Below are 21,313 nucleotides of genomic sequence, written 5' to 3'. Positions count from 1 at the left end.
ACAGTAAAGTTCTTGCAACTAGTTACATATCCTGGTACTTAATCAATACCGACATTAGTTGAAGAGGATATGAAGTCTGGAGCCAAAAAGAGCTTACAAGTCTACGAGCCATTAGTGGCTGGACTCTGGAAAAGTCCCATTGGTACCATAATAATGTTCAGAAAAAAGCTGGTGTATATACAATACCAGAAGTGATCCTTATGATTTGTTTTTAGCGCTTTTATCAAAGTATTCGCTAATGCTCGTTTGTTTCCTTAAGCGATCATCGAACTTGATGAATACAAGATCTAATCAAGGGAACCAGAAAAAAGACCTTCAGGTGATGGTATTGGGCATTGAGTCACTATGATGATGGATACAGAGATACCGAGCATTAGGCTGGAAGAAAGTGGGGTCCTGGAGGGGAGTGTCATAGCCACCGGTACGTTAAGAAGTCCCAGTTTTAGTGGTGGTGCCATGGAACGCAGAAGGTCCAACAGTCGTACTTCAAGTGGTAGGAACGTAAAGAGCTCGAATGATATCTCATCTGCGTCGAAGATCTTCAGGAACCTGTTGATCTTAGAGGATGATTTGCGACGCCAAGCCCATCGACAGAAACTACTCAAATGGCAATTCACCATCTTCTTATCTTGTCTAATGGGGGTTGCTGGATTCGCATTCTACGAGTTATACTTCACTAATGGGTCTGTGAAAGGACTCCAGAGATATGTGTTCCAATTCATCCTATTGTTCATCGGTATCACCGTTGCATTATTCCATCTAGGAGGTGAATACAGACGAACCATCGTGATACCAAGAAAGTTCTTTGCCTCTACGAACAAGGGTATTCGACAATTCAATATCAAATTGGTCAAAGTGCATTCTACGTGGAACGAAAAGTTCACAGATTTTGTCAGATTCACCAGTCGAAACGTTGCCCATTTTAACATCTATCTGCTCACCAAAGTTTGCAGATTAAGCAAAGAGAACGCATTTGTTGTTTTCTGGACCAGTGTCACAGTACGATCCCAGCCCCGAATTGGTGCTGTTGATGTGAAGTTGGTCCTCAACCCAAGGTCTTTCAGTGCAGAAATAAGAGAGGGCTGGGAGATTTACAGAGATGAATTTTGGGCCAGAGAAGGTGCAAGAAGACGCAAGCAAACGCATTGTGAGACTTGAACAAGATTTTAAGAAGAGAAATGAAAAATCAGTGTAGCGGTTCTGAATGGTTAATTTATTTGTTTCCATCACAGATAGATCTGAAGCATTGATAAGCGACCATTTTTTCATCATTATTAATTCCTCCTCAACCAGTATTCTTGACCACTCCAACTGGAATAGAGCCCTAAGTACTGGCAGCATTACTCGATTTCACTAAATGTGATGAAAAGTTTTACAAGCTCATCGATCATTCTGTTTTTATAATCTTCCAAGAATATCACCAGCCGGGTAAACCAGCTTTCTACTAATCTTCAGGGCATTTAATCAGAGAACTTGGACTGATAGATCCGCGTCCCTAACCTACCCATTGTGCCGCAATTGCCCATGTGTGTATACCAAATATGTAATTGTTAAACCACCAGCTGAATCCACCTAGGCACCGGAAAAAGCTCTGATTTCCAGCATACAACTACACACCACTTCCCCCATCATAATCCAATGCATCAGAAGCACTAGTTCAGCCAATTGCGCCGTCAATGAATGTATAAAAAGACGTCTTTAGACCTTTATATGCCCTAAATTTCAGTTCTTTACCCGGCGCTGCCGCCCCTTTCTAAAAGAAGTTGTAAAGTTTCTGTCTCCAAAGTAGATAGACAATTGTTTATAAGGCGGAAGAGCAGCTCAGAGTAGGTTGGGAGTTGTTTGAGAGAGTTCTACGGGTTGTGTGCATCCCAAAGTATTGTTTGAGCCTTTTTCCTGGTTTGATTTGGTGCAGGATCAAATAGATTGTGTTGGGAGTTGAAAGATGATGCGCGGTTTCAAACAAAAACTGATGAAGAAGGCTAGTAGCTCTTCTTCAGGCACTGGGAAGAAGAAGGAGAAGGATGGCAATGATCAGAAGAAAACCAGTCCTGCTACTGTGGGATCTGCTGCGGGATCTGCTGCCGGTACAACAAGCGGAAGTAGCAGCAGTAGGAGCTCGACTGAGCGGACCAAGTCTAATACGGCGTCACAAGGGTCTAGTAAACATCATAGCGGGTCCTCTGGTAAGAGTGGAAAGAGTTCTTCATCGAAATCGAGAAATAACGGTGGTGAAAGCACTAAAGGTGTGCGGAATGCGACGCCGACTGTGTCGAGTGGAGCTGATTTGACAGATCATTTGACGCCCGCACCACCTACGGTGACTGTGACAAAGGATAATTCGTCGTCTGCAGCCGTGCTGCAACCGATTGATACACAGTCACAGGGTAGATCACAGCCCACTTTAGTTGGGGCAGCATCTGCTGTACCTCCAGCATCCACAAATGGAGCACCTAATACAGAGCCCACTCAGTCGCATTTGGGGACCTCTCATGTCGATAGTGGGTCTCCGCATGCAAGCCCTTCCTCCCCCTCGGGTATAGATATACCAAGGTTGTCCCATTCGTTTGAAAAATTGCCTACACCAACAAAGTTAAACACAGATACAGAACTTGATATGATAAAGATTCCACAACGTCATTCTTCGTCCCGATTTGAAGCTTCAAGGTACACTCAGTTGACCAAACTACCGAGCTTTGATGATGTTTCGCCAGAGGAGACTATTCCATTATTCTTGGCTAAAGTAGACCAGTGCAATACGATGTTTGATTTCAATGATCCTAGCTTCGATATACAAGGAAAGGAAATCAAAAGGGTCACTTTACAGGAACTTATTGAGTTTATCGTCACTAATAGGTTCACTTATACGCATGAAATGTACTCACATGTCGTGGCAATGTTCAAATTCAACCTGTTTAGGCCAATTCCTCCTCCCGTGAATCCCATAGGAGATATTTATGACCCCGATGAGGATGAACCTGTCAATGAATTGGCATGGCCTCATATGCAATTGGTTTACGAGTTTTTCCTACGGTTCGTTGAGAGCCCAGATTTCAACCATCAAATCGCCAAGCAATATATCGATCAGGAATTCATCTTAAAGTTACTAGAGCTGTTTGACAGCGAAGATGTCAGAGAGAGAGACTGCTTAAAGACGACATTGCATAGAATATACGGTAAATTTCTCAGCCTGAGAAGTTTTATTCGTCGTTCGATAAATAACATCTTCCTGCAATTCGTCTACGAGACTGAGAGGTTTAATGGTGTCGCAGAATTACTAGAAATCTTAGGATCCATTATCAATGGCTTTGCATTGCCGTTAAAGGAAGAACACAAAGTTTTCCTCGTAAGAGTACTACTCCCATTGCATAAAGTTCGTTGTCTGTCGCTTTACCATCCACAATTAGCGTACTGCATCGTTCAATTTCTGGAGAAAGAACCCTTGCTGACTGAAGAAGTTGTGATGGGTCTACTAAGGTACTGGCCCAAGATTAACTCCACAAAGGAGATCATGTTCCTCAACGAGATTGAAGATATCTTCGAAGTCATTGAACCACTTGAGTTCATAAAAGTTGAAGTGCCACTGTTCGTCCAATTGGCAAAATGTATCTCATCACCACATTTCCAAGTCGCTGAGAAGGTGCTCAGTTATTGGAACAACGAATACTTCTTAAACCTATGCATCGAAAACGCAGAAGTCATTCTACCAATAATTTTCCCAGCATTATACGAGCTGACGTCTCAACTAGAACTCGATACCATCAATGGAGACGACGGTACGTCAGATCCGTATATGCTTGTTGAACAAGCAATAAATTCTGGCTCATGGAATAGAGCTATTCATGCAATGGCTTTCAAAGCCCTCAAGATCTTTTTGGAGACAAATCCAGTACTTTACGAGAACTGCAATTCCTTGTACTTGTCGAGTGTTAAGGAGACTCAAAAACGCAAGGCTCAGAGAGAAGAAAACTGGCTCAAGTTAGAAGAATACGTCAAAGGCTTGAAGATCAACGAAACGAGTGAAAGTTCAGACGTCACTGATTTTCCAAGTGAGGAACAGGCTCAGGCTACTGACAATGGCATTAATGAACAAGTAGTTCCAACCTCACTACAATAAACATAGACAGTGATCGCACTAGGATACCAATTGTTGTCCATATCGTAAATAAACGAAATATTTTATATAAGCTCGGCTTGAATTTTCAACTTTAGGGGGTCACTATAGCCTACCACTTCACCGAGCTATATAACCAATGAGAGCATTTACCACTCAAGGCATTCTATTCAATACTGCTAAGAACACCATACGCAGGGGACTAGCCTCCACTTCTACCGCTTCTTTTAATGGTAGGCTTTTTGCCCCAAAACTTGCCACACGAGTTGCCGGACTGACAATGGCCACTTCGGTAGGCATAGCAGCTCCCTGGGTCTTCAATTTGCACAATACCATCTACAATGATGCTGTTGTAGATGCTCATAGGAATCCTGGAGCAGCTGCTGCCTCTTTGGCACAAGGAAATGTTAGGGAACCCATCAAGAGAAAGTCACGATTCAATGGTAAACTCGATTACAGACAGTTGTGTATTGGGTCAATTATGGGTTTGATCCTTGGTGTCGTGGTTGGCAAAGTATCCACTTTACTAGTATATATTACCGCTGCTGGATTTCTTGGGTTACAATGGTTGCAAAACAGAGGAATTGTGGACAAGAATGCCACTCAATCGTTGTTTGCTCGATACATCATCAAGAGCGGGCGTGAGACTTTGGATTTAAACACTTTGATCTGGGAAAGACCTAGCTTCAAGCTTTCATTCCTGCTAACTTTTGTGCTAGCGGCAGCGAATATTTAACGGTTATACCCTATGCACTTTTCTATGTACGCAACCGGGTTTGAAAGATACCCCAGGTAATCAAACGTAGTTTCTAGAACGACTCTTGAAGAAAAATTGGATGATTCCAGCCTGTATGACACTAATACCAATCATGATACCCATAATCAATAGCGACAACCATGTCAATCTAGAGTAAGTGGACTCCACCGTGGACATGTTTCTCCATTCCCTTGCTCTCAGATAATTCATAGTCTTACTTATCTTGATCAAGCTTCTGTCGATCTCTTCAATGGCATTGTTGGCGATAGCATCCTTTGGTGAAGAATTCTCGTCACTAAGAGCACCTTTCTCTAATTCTAAGACGATCTCAACTTTCTTCAATGCAGTACCATACGTGTTGCTGAAACAAAATGAGTATTGGCCCAACCCAAACGATTTCAGCAAGAAGTCGGAGTACTTCTTTTGCTTCTCATTGACAATTTGGCTTCCATCTGGTGCAGTGATCTCGAAATCGATCTCAAAGTTACCACCAGTAAGAACTTGATAGCTCACCACTAAAGACTCCTCATGGGAAACCAGATCGTAGTAAAGACACTCTTTGCTAAAGGCTGGTAGGTTGATGGCAATTGGTGCATAGTTTGAAGCCGCTCCTAACACAGGAGACCCCAAAAGAAGCACAAAACTAGCAACTAACAGCTGATAAAGGGACGAAACTTGAAACATGCTGCGATAATGCTCTCACAGATTCAATTGGCCTCTACGATCTCGAGTTTAGTGATCCCAAATTGTCAAAATTTCTTGATTTTTTGAACACGTCTAGAAGAAAAAACCTCGAGAACGCGTCCAACGCGCTCCAAGCACTGAAGGCTTTAATAATGGAAACTCAATAATGATCAAAGATACTGGCTTGTTAACAGTGAGTTCATCTCTGCCTTCTTCTGAAAAAACAATTGCCTTTGTAACTGTACTCTGAGTAACTTAGTTGAGGAATTGCTTGCGAGCCGGTTGGTCAGTCCGATTGCCAATGATAGATCTCTCTGGCTCATCTGTAGGAATTGCGCTTCTTTCCTCCTTAGTAATTGGGTTAATAGGGCTCCTTTGTAGACCAATTTTTGGCACATGTAGTGCTCATGGTCATCGTTTTGCATGTATTTTAAGGCAATATCGATACCATGAGGATCGGCATCTGTGTAGATTCTCCAGTCCAGTATACAAATATTCTGTTGCAGCCGGTTGAGAAATAGACGAGTCAAAAAATCGGGATATCCCTTGCCAGTGATGAATATCGTATCTTCTGCCGTATTGGCCCCAACAAGCTTATTGTAAACTGCTTCTTTTTCTAAAACTATCAACTTCAAATTAGCATCCCCACGCATAACAATCCGTGCTGTTGAATTCTGCGCCAGATATGGGATCATTGAAGATGTTTTGGCTGGTATGAGATTCTCTTGACCGTTTGTCTGCACTACGATATCGAACGGGCTGTAACAAAGACCTTTTTGTGCTGGTAAAATGTTGAGAGAGTCTCTTGAACTCAGGTGAAGGTTCTTTGCAATAGAACAGAGCCCTGTTTCTACCTTTCTCTGGTCACCATAAAGCTCAACGTTTGTGTAGTAAACATCGCGTATTGTTCTTATCTGCCCAGTGGACACAGTAACCTGGATAGTTCGCATTAAGCTGAAAAGAACAGCGATCTTCTTAGCCGCCGAAGTGCTCATACCCACATCTGGGAAACTCAACGTCCCGCCATTACTCTGGATAATCGCTATGGGCTGCTGATGCTGCTCGATCGAATTTCTGGACAGGGAAAGTATCATCTCGAGTACTTCTGTTACATCTGTCCCCGTAGAATTGAAATGGATTCTTCTTGGGTTGGGTTCAAGAGCAGCACATAGTTCACTTCTCGAGTTGCATTGGCTCATCAAAGTTGCTAAATTCCTACTCATTTCGTTTACTATCCAGGTCTTATGTGGTTTATTGGTCGTTAAATATCTTCGGCGGCTATTTATATTTTTGTTCTAAATACTTGAGTCTACTCTTGAAAGAGTCTCTATCCAAGTAACAGCCCTTCAGCCATCTATCTGAGCTTTTAAATGCTGTTCTTGCGTGCAGAATTCTTGTGTTGTTGAAGATCACACAAGTGTTTTCCGGTAGCTTTATCTTGAATTGGTTCTCAGCTTTATTGATGAATTGGTCAAATAGTCCAATACCATGGGCAAAATCTCTGAACAAAAACCTCTCAGTCACTTTACCTTTAGATGTGTTAGTTTCTGGGGCCTTCTCGTAGATACCGACGGTGAAAGGAGCTTGAAAGGGAGGTGAGTAGTATACACGCTTGATCAGATACTCGTAGTTTCCCATCAGGGTATTGGACTCGTTGCTATCGTACTGTTCGATCATGGGCCTTGATTGATAGTAACAATGGCCGTCTTTGGAGTACTGATAGTTTACAGGAACATGTTGCATTGCTTCGTACCCTTCGGCATCCTGTTCACGGACGTGTCTGGCAGCATGGAATGCATCTACGAAGATGTTCACACCACCTGCTTCGTCGGGAGAGTTGTTAATGCTGTGTAGCAGTTGGAACCCTGGGACGTTCTCCATGTAAAGCAGATCCATGTGTAATGGGAGTGCTAGGTTGGAGTATGCAATGTTGGAAGTTGTGGTGATATTGCTTTTGACATCAAAGGTCTCGCCATAAATTGTATTCCTGATAGGACCCACTCTCTCACATATATCCTTCACTGCATCTTCATTACCCTTGGGTACATTGTTAATAAGTGCCAAACCGTATTTCTGCAGAGTAGTGAGTGCCTTATATAACTGTTCCTCATTCTTCATGAACCCGTCGTAATTGACAGATACCAGATCCTCCATATGGCCTTTCAAAGTTTTCTTATCCCAAAGCACAGGTTTGTGCTTCGAGACAGTGTTCCTCAATGCATCCGTGACAAAAGTGGAGCCTTTGAACTTGTAGATAAAATCCAGCGAATAACGGTAGTGGTCACCATCCTTCCAATTGATCGCTACACTTTGCGAATCTGGTGAGATCTCCACCTGTTTGGGTACCGTAGAGTCTGGATCAGAAACCAAGTGACCTGTAGTAAAAAGTTTCTGACCCGATTTGGGATCCACTGACTTCTCCGATCGAGAAGAATCTCTCAAAAACAAGTTGTTGAAGGTTACCGTGAAAGGTTCATGTCCTGGAGAATCTTTTGTAATAAAAGTGATAGTTGTCGATTCATCAGTAAAGTGTGTCTTCAATATCTTACCGTTGTGCGCACTGGGAAGATTCTCGATTGGTCCCGGTGGAGGATTAATACTGGTCAACCCTCTAGTCAGTCTTGTAAACGCTGTCAGGCGGTTCGTTGTTCTGCCGGCTGTTCGTAGTAACATTGCCTTGATACACACGAAAAGTCAATTGATTGTTATGGAGAGTGGCAACGGTAAGTGACAAGGATTCCTCGAAGAACCTCGTTGATCTTATAAGGAGCAGTCGTCAAGGGGTAGCGGCGCTATTACTCTTCCGGGTAGCTGTTCATCATGCAATTTGATAAGGAGTGGTAACTAGTTGGACCACACTTGATGGTTGTTCCCTGACTGTTGATAACTGCAGATCTGCATGCGTACCGGTACAGCGGGGGAGGTACGAGGAAGTTGTTTTCATTTTCGAGTGGCTGAACCGTTAATTTCGAGAGGGGGCTCCTGCAGCGTATGACCTTCCTTGCTCCAGAATACCATAATTCCTCGAGGAAAGTGGTATGATTCTACTTGATTTGCGGTGCAGCTGAATTCAAGAGAGGCTAGGATGTTGTCAATGATCGTGGGCTGGACTGTAATGCTAGGTTTTCTGGGGGGAGAGTCTGGAAAGAGCTGTTTCTAATCGGAAAATTAGCAGTGCATTCTGACAATTGAAATTCAAATGGGGCTTCGACAACGCTCAGCAAGCTCGATTAGTGTTTGTTGAGTACCCATCTTTTGAACTTGAACAACAAGGTCTTTCCGTGATACATGATTGTGAAAAATTCAGTATTCTTATAATAACGAGACTCAGCGCATTTTACATCAAAAGACCATTTTTAGTCTCTGGACATCGTGTTTGCTCTTTGCGTGGCTATGTACCGATGCTGTAATAGTGGTTATCGACGTACATTGAGTGGTTCAAGATATGCCTATAGGAAATGCGGTATATCGACAAGTGTACCATCCAAAAATTCCCACAATGAGCCTTTAAACCAGTCCGACGAGAGGGAAGGACATTCTCCAAATGTTAAGCAAGATTTGTTGGATGCGTTGAGTTATTCTAGTAAGATACTTGAAGGAATGGGTCATCGAGACGAGTCGCGAAAGCGATTCAAACGTCAGAAACAAGATAGTATAAAGATGAAAATACCTCCAGCAATTGACATAGCCGTTGGTAAAAGTCGAAAGAAGGTAACGAATACAACTTTCACAATATCATCGAAAAGGACTAAACACGTGACGATCAATAGTGATGGGAGTATACAGAATGATAACAGAGCTAAATTGACACCTCATGTGATACCACCGCCTCTTGTTAGCGGTCTCGATAGGGTTCTTTATCAGCCCGTAACCTTACATCCTTTGAGAGACTCTAGAACGGGCGTATACAATTTCAATCCCGAGCTGGAAAAGATAACGCCGGACTACCTGGAGGCAAAGGATGGTGCTTCTCATTTCATTACGCCGTATAAGGACCAAAAGTTGTCTGAGTTAGCTCACAAGTCTCAGAGAAAATACGTATCGTCTACCAGTTCAATGACTTCGGTCCTATCGCATATGCATTACCTATTATCCAATTTCAGACCCGTTAATATAATAGATTCACCCATATCAAGACATTTTCCTCAAAAGAACTGTAATTTCACGCAGGGAGCTCAATTTCCTGCAGCTATCATCCTTAGAAAATTGGATAAGAAAGTAAAATCAATTGATTCGGACAGAAGTCTCGATAGAGAAATTATTCTCTCCATCCTGGGTCACTCATTAGAAGAGTTTTTGACCGAGGCCTCTCCAGGACAGGGAGAAGCGTATCATTACTCGAAGATTGATGAATTCATCCTACGATCCCAATTGGACGCCTATGATTCTAAATTACCTGGGACAGGGGTCTTTGATTTGAAGACTAGAGCCGTCGCTGCGATTAGACATGATTTGTCATACGTAGAGAAAAATAACAATCATACAGGTTATGAGATTGATAAAGTTTATGGCGAGTTTGAATCGCTGGAGAGAGAATTTTTCGAGCTTATCAGAAGTACACTATTGAAATATTCTCTCCAGGCTAGAATTGGCAAGATGGATGGGATCTTTGTCGCTTACCACAATATCTCTAGAATGTTTGGCTTCCAATACTTACCATTGGAAGAAATTGACTATATCATTCATTCAAGTTATGATGCTCCCTTCAAGCGTGCTATGGATGAACGTAATAATACGCTGAGGAACATATATGGTGATGAAAATTTCATCTTAAAGCATCAACGTAACGAACGGGAAATTGCATCAAAGGTGGCCGATGCAGAATTCAAGATGTCCATAATACTGTTGAAAAATGCTCTAACATACATCGAGGACAAACTAAACTCGATGGGAATTAAAGATTGGAAAATGTGCAAAATTATGATGAAAACAGAGCAAATTACTGAAACTATACCAAACAGTGAGAAAAGAGCTACCTATCCAAGTTTGAAAGTAGTTGTGTTGCCACTGCCACTGGAATATGTTGATAAGCCTCTAGTTAGCAGAGGTAAAAAGCAAAAAGAGATTCTTTCTCAAATCTCTAATATACAAGATTACAATGAGAAATTGCTGACATTGCAGACAGACTCCATGTTTGGTTTTGAGATTAGAGCTGACCATTTCTACAAAAACAACCCCAGTGGAGTTTATATACCACCATTTGCTCGGGTAGAGAATAAAGTATTGGATATCCAGTCGTGTCAGCAGGTCTCGAAGAGGCTCTTTAAAGACTATTACCAAAATTTGAAGAAGGACAAGAGTCCAAGTTTTTTTCATCCGATGGATGTTGAGACCTGGAAGACAACTTGCACTTTTATAGACATCGAAGATAAAGGTTCACTGCAGAAAATCTATCGCCAACTCTTGAATGAAAAGTTCCAGTCACTACGAGATCAAAGTATAACCAAAGAAAGCTTGAACAGTTCCGACGAAGACATTGCTGAAAGGATCAAGAGCTTCCTTGATATCAAGGAGAAGAGATCTTCGCCCAAAGGCACATCTAATGCACCATCTCACTTTCAGACTAAGTTGAGAGCTTATGCGAAGAAGGGTTCCCTCAGAAGGAAACTTTTGGATGAAGCAGAGGATCTTAAGGGATCCAATAGCCCGTTTTAGCATAAAGAGCACCTTGTATAAAGTAGTTGAAGTTAAGAATCATATTTTGATACTTATATGCATTTAGTTTACACTGATAATGTATGTGCCCTTCCTCTTGGATGTTGATTCGGAGGTGGAGTGTCTTGGTCGAGGTGTTCGACACTTTTTAAATTAAAGTCTTGCAACTCGAATGATTCTCTCTGAGGTTCAATGGTAGACTCGTTTTCATCTAAAATCAACCCTTCGTTTCTCAACGAAGGGTAGTAATACTTATAGTAAATGTACTGTCCACCAATGTAAAAATCCAGAGACATTTGAAAAAGAGCAAACATCAGGAAAATCATCGAGATATTTTTGGCTCCATATATCAAGTAGGTAATCTTCAGGCTATCCCCACAAAGCCAACTCACCAATAATATCAGTTTGAACCCTTGGATTGACTTCAACTTGTATAAGATCGCGATCTGTGGCAAAGGTAGGAGTGATTCAATAAGTAGCCCCAGGGATCCTATAGTAGATCCTACCCAATCTGACAAAGTAGCCCAATTGAAGACTTTAGATATGAAAAACGTCAACAAGAGTTGGAAAGTTGCAAAGTAGGCTAGGAATTTCCAGAACTTTCGATCCTCGTCCCATTGCCAGAATGATCCAAATCTCTTATAACTGGGGTCAAAGAACTTCAAGAATTTGTAAACTAACACCAGTAAAATCTTGTTAGCGAAGCCCGTCAAATTTTTGAAAGAGAGAGATTTCAACATTACTTTCCAATCCTCACTGAACGCTGGAGGCTTAGCACATGCAAAATATTCGAACCATACATCGTGAATCAACTGCGAAAATGATTCCACGTCGCTTAAATTATGGTATTTGTATTCTTCCGGTCTATAGCGCAAAGTTGTCTTCAATAAAATCAGTTGAATAAATATCATCACCAATGACTGCCTTAGCAAGGTAATTTCATATGGTGTAATCAAATAGTATGATACTCTTAGAATACTCGCTATCAGCATAGTGGCGCAAATATCAATAGAAAATCCTAATGCCGTCTTTGACCGTTCAATACTAATAATAGTAGACCCATACGAAAACAACGGTGTGAAACTAATCAAGTTGTTGGCAATAAATTGCATGGTTAGCCATTCTGGTATATAAAACTGATCTACCCTAGGCAGATACGAAGCCAGCGAGTCTCCTGGAGAATCCTCGACAAGGGGTCCCTTTTCCGTTACATCTCCCATGGTATTCGAAGCGATTTCCAAGTCCCAGAGCTCGAATCAGACCTACTCATCAAAATGCCAAACTTTATAAAGAATGCCAACTTCGAAGACCAACCGTATAAGCTTCGCGTCGTCATCGACAACGAGTACACAACGGTCTATACTATATATAGTATACATAAGAGCTATTGAATGAGAATTTGCTAGTCACTGTTGACTGATTCGACGTACTTCAGGTGAGTTGGGTTCAAATCTGCCTCTGGTTTGTTGATTGCTAGCCATTTAGGCTCATCCTGAAACAATCTGAGCGCCTTGACATAGTTGCTCGAGGTCAATGTGAATCTGTGGAAGATCCCAGCTGGTACAATGAGCAAATCATTGCGTTCAAATCTGATTCGGATCCAATCGCTGGAAAGAATATTTCTTACATCGAAATATCCTTCTCCATCGAGACAATATCTTATCTCTTCATCCTCGTGCAAGTGTTCCTTGTAAAAAATGTCCAATTTGGCCTTCAAAGTCTCTTCATCGGGGAAACTGGCTGGACTTATGTTGACAATATCTCTATTCTTGTAATTCCTTTCCTTTGCCAAATTGTCAACGTCTTCCTGGGTGTCCAGATATCTGTAAAAGACGCCCAACTTGCTCAATTCCTCTAACGATACAGGTGTACCACTGTTATGAGGTTCTCTCAAATCTACACTATCGTTGCCGTCGTGAATATAAGCTTCAACCATAACTGAAGGTTCTAGTTGGACGGTTCAGGCCGTTGATGATCAGCCATTCTTCGCATTTAACGGATTGGTTATATGAGAGCGAGTCACATGCAAACAGTCAAAGTGACCGCAGTGATACAAGACTTCACTAACTACTTGCCGTGGCATTTATTATGCTGAACTTGATGGATTATGAGCCACGTTGCATGATGCACTCGCGAGTGGCCAGATAAGAGCATTTGAGAATACAACATACGCTCTTGCGTGAAGACTATTGTGACCGCTTTGTTAGAGAAACGAATGAGATTCAATTAAATCGACTAAATTGTCATGTAAAGTAATTGGGACGACAAAGACTGTTTTTTCAGGAAACACAAGTGTCATAAATTTTTCATTATAAATATTATTGGTCCTTTCTGAGTTATTCCTACATCGTCGAGGTCAAATCCTTCAGAGGCTAAATTCATGACTTTGATTCATTGCCAGAAATTCTTCTCAGTGATGCCCCACATGGTTACATGCACTCCAGGTGATCTAACTATCGAATCAAGCTGGCACATTATTTGATTCAGAATCGTCTATCACGCGCTTGTCTTATACGCTTGAGAAGGCAGGTAAATATTTCTCTCACATGTAATAAAACAGCTTCTATGGCCAAGTTGGTAAGGCGCCACACTAGTAATGTGGAGATCATCAGTTCGACTCTGGTTGGAAGCATTTATTTTTTTCCGCTTTTAGGTCACCTCAAATAGACATTATATCTTGAAGGTCGTCCGAAGTCTAAACTGGGCTCACGAGTATTTGATCAGTCTTGCGTAGATTGTCAAGGGTCATATGAAAGTCAAATTAAGGGAAGTTCACAGTGTTTTTGCTTGGACCTGGCACATACCGAAGGAATCACAAGATGCGCATGCTGAAACGATAGATGACAACGACGGAGATGATGTCTGTGGTATTTGCAGAGCAAGCTACAACGCAACTTGTCCCGGTTGCAAGTTTCCTGGTGACGGGTGTCCGCTCGTAGTGGGGGAATGTAATCACAATTTCCACGTCCATTGTATCTACAGATGGCTCGACACAGCCACCTCCAGAGGCTTATGCCCAATGTGCAGACAAACGTTTCAGCTAAAGAAAGGTCTGGCTATTAACGACTCACAAATCTCCAAATTTCAAGAACTACGAAACAAGCAATGGCAGACGCGGCAGCAAGAGTTTGGGGATCAACAGGACCCTGAGACAAACCCATTGGAGGACCAAGATGATCCGATGATGGATCAGGGCCTCATAGTAAGGTAATTAAGAGGCTATGAAACATTCGTGATTTTTCTAGTTTAGGTAATGAGTCCTACTTTTCCAGCTCGAAGCGTTTATTTATGTAAATATAAACTGAAAAAAAAAACAGTGAAAAACAGATCATTTTTCTATACATATTCCTAGAAGCTGATCTGACCTCGATTCATCTCATTGACTGCCCATAAATCTTCCTAAACATACATTCGTTTTATTAGAGATGTTTTGGCTAAGTTCGCTCGTTTTGTCGTTATGTGCATCTTTGACGCTGGGTCAGAGCAGTAATAGTACTAGTACGCCTGCAATTAACATTACTGGTAATGCCTTTTTCAACTCCGAGACGGGAGAAAGATTTTACATTCGTGGTGTGGATTACCAACCAGGCGGATCTTCTAATTTGACTGATCCATTGGCAGATGTTGAAATTTGTAAGAGGGACATCCCAGTATTCCAAGATCTAGGCATCAATACTATTAGAGTTTACACCGTGGACAACAGTTTGGATCATTCTGAATGTATGCAAATGTTGCAAGATGCTGGCATCTATCTGATCTTGGATGTCAACACTCCCGAGGCATCTATCTCTCGTTATAACCCATCATGTTCTTACAACGCAGTCTATTTGCAGTCTATCTTTTCTACAGTGGATGATTTTGCTCAATATGACAATGTTCTTGGGTTTTTCGCTGGTAATGAAGTTATCAATATGGCGAACAATACTTACACTGCCACTTACGTTAAAGCGGTTGTGAGAGATTTAAAAAATAACATTAAAGCAAGAGATTATAGAGCTATCCCAGTTGGTTACTCGGCTGCGGACATTGAGTCCAACAGAGAATTAGCTGCCCAATATTTCAATTGTGGTGATGATGAAGATGCAAGAATCGATATGTTCGGTGTCAATGATTATTCCTGGTGTGGTCAGTCTTCTTTCCAAACTTCTGGTTACAATGAAAAGATGAAGATTTACGAAGGTTACTCATTGCCAATCTTTTTAAGTGAGTTCGGTTGTAATCAAGTTGCCAGCTCAAGACCTTTTACTGAGATTGGCTCTTTGTATTCTACTCAAATGTCCAGTGTCTTCTCCGGTGGATTGGTTTACGAATATTCGAACGAGACCAACAATTATGGTTTGGTTCAGATCGTGAGTGATACTGAAGTCACCAAATTGCAGGATTTCGATAATTTGAAGGAGCAATACAGCAAGCAAGAAAACCCATCCGGCAACGGTGGCGCCTCCACTTCCAACGAGCACTCTACTTGTCCAGACTATGAAGAAGGTATTTGGGAGGCAAACACAACTCTACCAGAAATGCCAAGTGCCGCATCCGTTTACTTTTCCAGTGGTGCCGGTGCTCCTCAAGGTACTGGTTACGACACCCAGTCACAATGCGACTCTGATGATTCTGATGACGACAGCTCTAGCTCTTCTTCGACCACTACTTCCGATTCGTCTTCCGATTCATCCACTTCCACTTCCGCTTCGTCTACAGATGCGTCGTCCACCAGCTCTTCGTCAGCAACGTCGTCATCTTCTTCTTCATCGTCATCGTCGTCATCTTCTTCTAAGACCAAAAACGGTGCTGTCGTTGTGGAAATCCCAAGAGTGTTCCAAGCTATCACTCAACTACTCACTATGATCATTTAGTTAAAAGATATATACGTTTTCAAAAAGGTTATTAAGTTATTCTGTTGATCCGACATCTTTTTTGTCCATGCCTCTAATGGCATCATCGATGGTCTTCAGTTCCACCTCTCCACCACGGGCCCTTAGTCCTGATGCGATATGCTTGATTGGCGGTGAATCCCGATCGCTATCTAGCATGTACTTTATTATCCGTTGGTATGCATCACTTATAGGAATAAAGTCAGCGCTATTGCTGCATTCTCCATTGCCACCACAACAGGCTGCCACTTTATCATCATTTGGAGGCCCATATACTGCTTGACAGAATGCCCTACTTTGCGAATCTGACTGACATCTCTTGCAGGAACCAGGAACAAAATTGGGGTCCATAGTATTGGGCTGATCTTCACCATCAATTGCCAAAAAATCTGTGTCAGTTTCTACAGGTCTCTGTGATTCCCTTGGCTTTATGCATGATTGATCGATGTCAGAGCATTTGGTACAGGTCTCTGTATTCTCCGTGCATCGAGCAGTCTCCATACCACTATCCTCAATTTCTTTACAAACACATGTCGTAGTCTCTGAACAAAACCCACAGTCTGCAGTTGATTTTCTAGGTGAAAGCTTACGTTTCTTTAAAGTCACTGCCTTCATCGGTTTGAAATTATCGATGAGGTCCCGTAACAATGGATCTACTAAGGGTATATGCTCCTCTTGAGGAGTGGTAACAAGCCTTCTTTTCAACTCCGTATTATCCTTTTTCACATCCTTCAGTTCCGACTCTAAAGCTCTAAATTTCTTCTGCCAGTTCTTTACGAGGCCTTGCAAAGTCTCAACTGTATCCTCCAGTTCCTGTATCCTGTTAGTTCTTCTTTCGCGATAAGCACGTTGGGCATCTCTGTTCTGTCGTTTCTTCCTCTCCTCCTCATCACTCGTAGGTGACTCCAACTGCTTAGTAACTTGTCTTTTCACTGGCCTGCTTCTCGGTGGAAGTTTCCAGCTCTTTGAGATGTGAACTTTTGACATGGCTAGTTGTGCTTCCGTTGAACTCTTGGGTTCCAACTTGGCATACTTGACAACGGTATCAATACCCATTGTAATCGACCAATAAGCCTGGTGAAGAGTTGTGATTGAAAGATTTATTATAGTCAAAGATTAACGCGCGATATCGATCGACGGTCTTGACGGTACAGTTAGGTACGTATTCGAATATATATGTTTAATGCATTGATGGCTTAAATAAATACTTAGTCCTTCTTGGTGACAGCAGTTGGCTGAGCTTGGTCTGCAGGGATTGGTGGTTTAGCCGTCTCATCCTCATCCAAAGTGATATCATCCTGGACAGGTGCCGAAGTTCTGTTCTTGGCCTCCTCTTTTTCCTTCTTGATCAGTTCTTCTTGCTCCTTCAATACGTTCAGTTTGAATTCGTTTTCGTCAGTCTTTGGCACAGCTTCTTCTTCTTGTTCCTTGGTCTCTGTCTCTTGGATCTTTGCACTTGAATCGGTCAATTCAGGACTAGCGGCCTGAGTAGCCACGACTGGTGTGGTTTTTGGTGGTTGTTGCGTTGTCTCTTTTTTCGTTTCAGCCTCTTCAGGTGCTGATTTGGACTCGGAAACATCCAATTTGGCCACATTGTAAACAGGATCCGGTATAGAGCTCAAGACTCTCAAAATACCATCATAATACAGGTCGAGCAATTCATCGTAACGGCTTTTGACGTCTTTTTCCTCGGCCTGTGGACTGATGGCCTTCATCTCTTGCTTCTTTTCAAGACCACCAAAAGTAAACGTGGAACTCAAAACTAAGAGAACAGATGGAACCTTGTGTCTCAGTCTCAAGTCTAACCAAACTTTCAAATATTCGATCAGCTCTTCTTTGGTAACACCGTAAGCTTTGACACCACGAGAGACACACGCATGATATAATTCTTCCTTTGACAAGACGTCGACACCTTCGTAGTCGATCACTTTGTCGTCTTCCATAATCTGCTTCAACTTGTGACGGATCTGGTAACGCAACATATTGTCATTCCCAAAAGGTGTAACAGAGATGAATTTAGCCATAGCGACCAACTGTGGTCTAGACAAGTTATCCAACACGGTATCATTCTTGAACATTTGCGCTACGGACAAAATTTCATCGTGTGTAAACAAATTAGTCTTACCATCCTTAGGCGAGTATAGTTTCTTGAAGAATTGGTAAAACCTCTTTTTCTTTTCCGAATTATCAATCGAACTATAACTCAATAGCGAAGACTCTTCTAATGTTTCATGCAAGAAATCCGAAGTTTTCTTTCTAATTTCAATCAGTTTATTCCGTTTCTTCTGCTTGTCTGTACCAGACTCATAGGTCGAAGGAAGCAAATTAGGAAAGATCTTCAAGGCAACAGGAAGCAACAATTCAGCAAACGGGATAATCAAAAATGCACTGAACGGCACCAAACGAAAGATATCACCCATGGTTCTCTTCAATTGGTTAGTCTCACGTCTCGATAACTCATAACCCTGCACAAATCTCACCAACAGTTTCGTTGAGATCTTGAGCTCATAACCGAGCAGCTTGGTACCATTCACATAATGTTTAACTTCATGACGAATACGTTGCATCAAAGGCTCTTTCACCGCTTTCACCGGTTTACCTGCCTCAGGATTCTCGGTAGCATAACGTCTCAAACCCACAGCCGGAACCCTCAACGGCACTCTCACCGCACCACGTCTCACCACAGCACTATAACCCCGGATACCCAACATTGTAGTACTCGGTTTCAACCTCTTACAGTGGTGAATAAGAGCTAAAGAGCTTGTTCTTTGATCGAGTCTTCTAATAGGCCAGAATCTCGCGCTGGACGAAGCCCTATAAAGAGCTTTATAACCTCTTTAGCCAGGCTTCAAGAACTCTCAGAACGCCATGAGTCGTGCTGAACAACTCACTATGGCGTGCTATGCCTGTGTGTACTTGCGTTATATGCGGGACGGGTCCCTTTTGCTGGCGCTGGTCGCCTGGGCTTGCGTTTCACTGGCAGAGTTCTTGGGAGGGTTGTTGGTGGTTCATCTACGGCGTACAGTGGAGAGCGGTGAGGAAGAAGGTGGTTTAGAGCCGCAAGTGGTCAAAGCAGTAGTGCGCAAGGGATTGTTGTACTTTCGTTGGTTATTATTGGGCCAAACGGTATATCTTGTGGCCAGTCACTGGAGGTACAAGCCGTCGGGACATCACCATTCTGTTGTAATGCCATTAATAGGGGACCTAGATGGTCCCGAAAGGTCTTCATGGGGCCTGTGGTTACTAGACGCAGCTATAACTGTGTTACAACTCGCGTTGTTGCACCGACAGTTACAACCACAGGTTAGATCGCACAAGTTGACCGTAACGCAATTACAAACACAACGATACGGGATCCTGGCACCACTGAGATTCGATTCATGGGACAATAGCGATGAACTGGACCTCTTAATCACACGAAGAGCGCTGCCGGGTAACGAATACGGGTCTTTAAGTTCAAGTTCTCTTGCTCATCTCAACGATTAGGCTCTTAATTCAACAAGAATCAATGGGTAAATCGGTCGCTGGTGGGGATCATTTCCAGCGGATGAACTATCTGTACGAGCTGGCTACGTGGCAGACATTAGTATTAGGTAAACATGACCCTGGTCAAGCTATGGCTCGTGCAAATGTAGCGTGTATGGATCGGGTTGGTAAGAAGACTAGAAGTAGAATTTTACCTCAATTGAAGAGAACCTGCTGCAAGAAATGCCATCGGGTACTAGTACCGCTTCGAACGGTGGAGAGTTCTTTGAAAGAGGGTGTTTTACAATGGAATTGTCGATGTGGGGAGAGTAAAAAGTTCCCAATTGGTTCAGATCGATCTTTCAAAACGTACGGTGAACGGGGCAATTTAGATTAGATAGTGTATGTAGATTATAAGAATTCGGTCTTGGGAGCTTGAAGTTTGCGCCTTTCTGGGTATATGCGGTAACCAGCATTGGTCCTGTGGAAGAAGTCCTTACGCCAAGCTATTTCATGGGCTAATAGTTCACCGAATCCAAGCATTAGACCGTTGACAAACGGTAAGACGAGGTTGATGGTACATGTTTGGGCGAACGATAGGACACCGCTGAAAAGCCCCTCTTGGTGTACTTCTTCGTTGTTCTGAGGCTCACCAATGGCCCCGGCCTCTACGGTCTCCAATGCTTGCTTTGGAACGTCCTCCATACTTTGTCGTATTGTTGGTCGTAAGCGAGGTGAAGAAGATGACGAGATCATTTAACTTATACAAAATCAGGTAGACAGGTATAAAAAGCAGGCGTACTGAAATTCATGGGAGCCTATTGAGGATGTGGATTTGGCCAATTCACTCACACTAGATAGATGTTAGATATTTATGAGAGAGAACTGCGGTCTGACGTAACAATATGTGAAGGTTCGTTTTTCACCAGCACAAACTTGTAAACCCTCGAGTCTAACTTCCCAACCATCGAATCCTGTCAGCCCTGCGATTGAGTATGCACCAGTTGACTCCATATACCCAGTATGAACCAAGTCAATTTTGTTTAATAATATCCTATTAGGTGAAGAATTGACTTTATTTCCTGATAAGACATTCACAGTTCAGTCACAAGTAGGCTACATTACTGTTACACAAACTGGCATCGTTAAGGATCTTTACTAAATACCAACTTAAAGTGTAGTTTTTCCATGAGATGCAATTTGGACGTCTCCGCTGAAGAACGCAAAGTCTATTCATATATCATGACTGGAAATGATCTCTCCGAACACACTCCTTCTACTTGACCGATATATCGTCCATGTAGCAGACCGTCCTACTTTTATAGATACAGGACTCGTGATGTGGTTAAAATGTTAGCCCTGGCGAACCCTCATATCATCGCATCTCTGCGGTGCGATGCTCCTCCGTAGTGTGACACATATGAATTACCCATCATCATCTATACTTCCCATACGATTTTTAAATGTCCAGAACACATGAGTTAACTAACTGTACTGTTACTCGCATGGCCTCCCCATTAACATAACTTTCAGAGTCCCCAAGTACCACCAAAAAATAGATAAAAGTTTAGAGAGCACAACAAAATTCAGCTCTGGTACCATAAGATGCTGGCTGTCTAGTAACAATTCTTTAAACTATTTACTCGTCTCTCTGTCATTTGTTGTCCGGCGCGTCCGACTCGCTTTGAAGGTCTCAAACTGTTTGCCACCCATCCTACAGTTAAGGACCACTTTAACCACCACTTAAACACGCTATAACCAAGCTCT

The 21,313-nt window shown here is 42.4% G+C and overlaps 16 protein-coding genes and 1 non-coding gene across 17 annotated transcripts; 9 read left to right on the top strand and 8 right to left on the bottom strand.

The window, feature by feature from the left end:
• Window positions 1–351: 351 nt before the first annotated feature.
• On the top strand, window positions 352–1,158 carry SPO7 (Nem1-Spo7 phosphatase regulatory subunit SPO7; the record flags this gene model as incomplete). Its single annotated transcript, XM_003683368.1, has 1 exon — window positions 352–1,158. The coding sequence occupies one exon, from the start codon at window positions 352–354 to the stop codon at window positions 1,156–1,158; it is 807 nt and encodes a 268-aa protein (XP_003683416.1).
• An 814-nt stretch (window positions 1,159–1,972) lies between these two features.
• On the top strand, window positions 1,973–4,117 carry RTS1 (protein phosphatase 2A regulatory subunit RTS1; the record flags this gene model as incomplete). The annotated part of the gene is made up of 1 exon (XM_003683367.1): window positions 1,973–4,117. The coding sequence occupies one exon, from the start codon at window positions 1,973–1,975 to the stop codon at window positions 4,115–4,117; it is 2,145 nt and encodes a 714-aa protein (XP_003683415.1).
• A 136-nt stretch (window positions 4,118–4,253) lies between these two features.
• On the top strand, window positions 4,254–4,850 carry FUN14 (Fun14p; the record flags this gene model as incomplete). The annotated part of the gene is made up of 1 exon (XM_003683366.1): window positions 4,254–4,850. The coding sequence occupies one exon, from the start codon at window positions 4,254–4,256 to the stop codon at window positions 4,848–4,850; it is 597 nt and encodes a 198-aa protein (XP_003683414.1).
• A 60-nt stretch (window positions 4,851–4,910) lies between these two features.
• On the bottom strand, window positions 4,911–5,555 carry TDEL0H03430 (emp24/gp25L/p24 family protein; the record flags this gene model as incomplete). The annotated part of the gene is made up of 1 exon (XM_003683365.1): window positions 4,911–5,555. One exon carries the CDS (start codon window positions 5,553–5,555, stop codon window positions 4,911–4,913), a length of 645 nt encoding a protein of 214 aa, XP_003683413.1.
• A 170-nt stretch (window positions 5,556–5,725) lies between these two features.
• On the bottom strand, window positions 5,726–6,778 carry SPO11 (DNA topoisomerase (ATP-hydrolyzing); the record flags this gene model as incomplete). Its single annotated transcript, XM_003683364.1, has 1 exon — window positions 5,726–6,778. The coding sequence occupies one exon, from the start codon at window positions 6,776–6,778 to the stop codon at window positions 5,726–5,728; it is 1,053 nt and encodes a 350-aa protein (XP_003683412.1).
• A 55-nt stretch (window positions 6,779–6,833) lies between these two features.
• AIM17 (Aim17p) lies at window positions 6,834–8,228 on the bottom strand (the record flags this gene model as incomplete). Its single annotated transcript, XM_003683363.1, has 1 exon — window positions 6,834–8,228. One exon carries the CDS (start codon window positions 8,226–8,228, stop codon window positions 6,834–6,836), a length of 1,395 nt encoding a protein of 464 aa, XP_003683411.1.
• A 720-nt stretch (window positions 8,229–8,948) lies between these two features.
• On the top strand, window positions 8,949–11,210 carry PET127 (Pet127p; the record flags this gene model as incomplete). Its single annotated transcript, XM_003683362.1, has 1 exon — window positions 8,949–11,210. One exon carries the CDS (start codon window positions 8,949–8,951, stop codon window positions 11,208–11,210), a length of 2,262 nt encoding a protein of 753 aa, XP_003683410.1.
• A 68-nt stretch (window positions 11,211–11,278) lies between these two features.
• Window positions 11,279–12,430, bottom strand: ANY1 (Any1p; the record flags this gene model as incomplete). The annotated part of the gene is made up of 1 exon (XM_003683361.1): window positions 11,279–12,430. One exon carries the CDS (start codon window positions 12,428–12,430, stop codon window positions 11,279–11,281), a length of 1,152 nt encoding a protein of 383 aa, XP_003683409.1.
• Window positions 12,431–12,612: 182 nt separating this feature from the next.
• ADI1 (acireductone dioxygenase (Ni2+-requiring)) lies at window positions 12,613–13,146 on the bottom strand (the record flags this gene model as incomplete). Its single annotated transcript, XM_003683360.1, has 1 exon — window positions 12,613–13,146. One exon carries the CDS (start codon window positions 13,144–13,146, stop codon window positions 12,613–12,615), a length of 534 nt encoding a protein of 177 aa, XP_003683408.1.
• A 623-nt stretch (window positions 13,147–13,769) lies between these two features.
• On the top strand, window positions 13,770–13,842 carry TDEL0Htrna7T. The gene has a single exon. It is a non-coding gene; the product is annotated as a tRNA-Thr (tRNA).
• Window positions 13,843–13,959: 117 nt separating this feature from the next.
• Window positions 13,960–14,421, top strand: APC11 (anaphase promoting complex subunit 11; the record flags this gene model as incomplete). The annotated part of the gene is made up of 1 exon (XM_003683359.1): window positions 13,960–14,421. The coding sequence occupies one exon, from the start codon at window positions 13,960–13,962 to the stop codon at window positions 14,419–14,421; it is 462 nt and encodes a 153-aa protein (XP_003683407.1).
• Window positions 14,422–14,635: 214 nt separating this feature from the next.
• Window positions 14,636–16,063, top strand: GAS5 (1,3-beta-glucanosyltransferase; the record flags this gene model as incomplete). The annotated part of the gene is made up of 1 exon (XM_003683358.1): window positions 14,636–16,063. The coding sequence occupies one exon, from the start codon at window positions 14,636–14,638 to the stop codon at window positions 16,061–16,063; it is 1,428 nt and encodes a 475-aa protein (XP_003683406.1).
• A 36-nt stretch (window positions 16,064–16,099) lies between these two features.
• TDEL0H03350 (bZIP transcription factor) lies at window positions 16,100–17,137 on the bottom strand (the record flags this gene model as incomplete). The annotated part of the gene is made up of 1 exon (XM_003683357.1): window positions 16,100–17,137. One exon carries the CDS (start codon window positions 17,135–17,137, stop codon window positions 16,100–16,102), a length of 1,038 nt encoding a protein of 345 aa, XP_003683405.1.
• Window positions 17,138–17,289: 152 nt separating this feature from the next.
• Window positions 17,290–18,792, bottom strand: MDM38 (ribosome-binding protein MDM38; the record flags this gene model as incomplete). Its single annotated transcript, XM_003683356.1, has 1 exon — window positions 17,290–18,792. The coding sequence occupies one exon, from the start codon at window positions 18,790–18,792 to the stop codon at window positions 17,290–17,292; it is 1,503 nt and encodes a 500-aa protein (XP_003683404.1).
• Window positions 18,793–18,949: 157 nt separating this feature from the next.
• On the top strand, window positions 18,950–19,567 carry VLD1 (Vld1p; the record flags this gene model as incomplete). The annotated part of the gene is made up of 1 exon (XM_003683355.1): window positions 18,950–19,567. The coding sequence occupies one exon, from the start codon at window positions 18,950–18,952 to the stop codon at window positions 19,565–19,567; it is 618 nt and encodes a 205-aa protein (XP_003683403.1).
• Window positions 19,568–19,589: 22 nt separating this feature from the next.
• On the top strand, window positions 19,590–19,943 carry RPR2 (ribonuclease P protein subunit RPR2; the record flags this gene model as incomplete). The annotated part of the gene is made up of 1 exon (XM_003683354.1): window positions 19,590–19,943. One exon carries the CDS (start codon window positions 19,590–19,592, stop codon window positions 19,941–19,943), a length of 354 nt encoding a protein of 117 aa, XP_003683402.1.
• Window positions 19,944–19,957: 14 nt separating this feature from the next.
• MIM1 (Mim1p) lies at window positions 19,958–20,251 on the bottom strand (the record flags this gene model as incomplete). The annotated part of the gene is made up of 1 exon (XM_003683353.1): window positions 19,958–20,251. One exon carries the CDS (start codon window positions 20,249–20,251, stop codon window positions 19,958–19,960), a length of 294 nt encoding a protein of 97 aa, XP_003683401.1.
• Window positions 20,252–21,313: the final 1,062 nt, after the last annotated feature.

The sequence above is a fragment of the Torulaspora delbrueckii genome, chromosome 8, assembly GCF_000243375.1.
Source record: "Torulaspora delbrueckii CBS 1146 chromosome 8, complete genome".
Lineage (NCBI taxonomy): Eukaryota > Fungi > Ascomycota > Saccharomycetes > Saccharomycetales > Saccharomycetaceae > Torulaspora > Torulaspora delbrueckii.
This window is presented reverse-complemented; position numbering and strand designations above follow the sequence as displayed.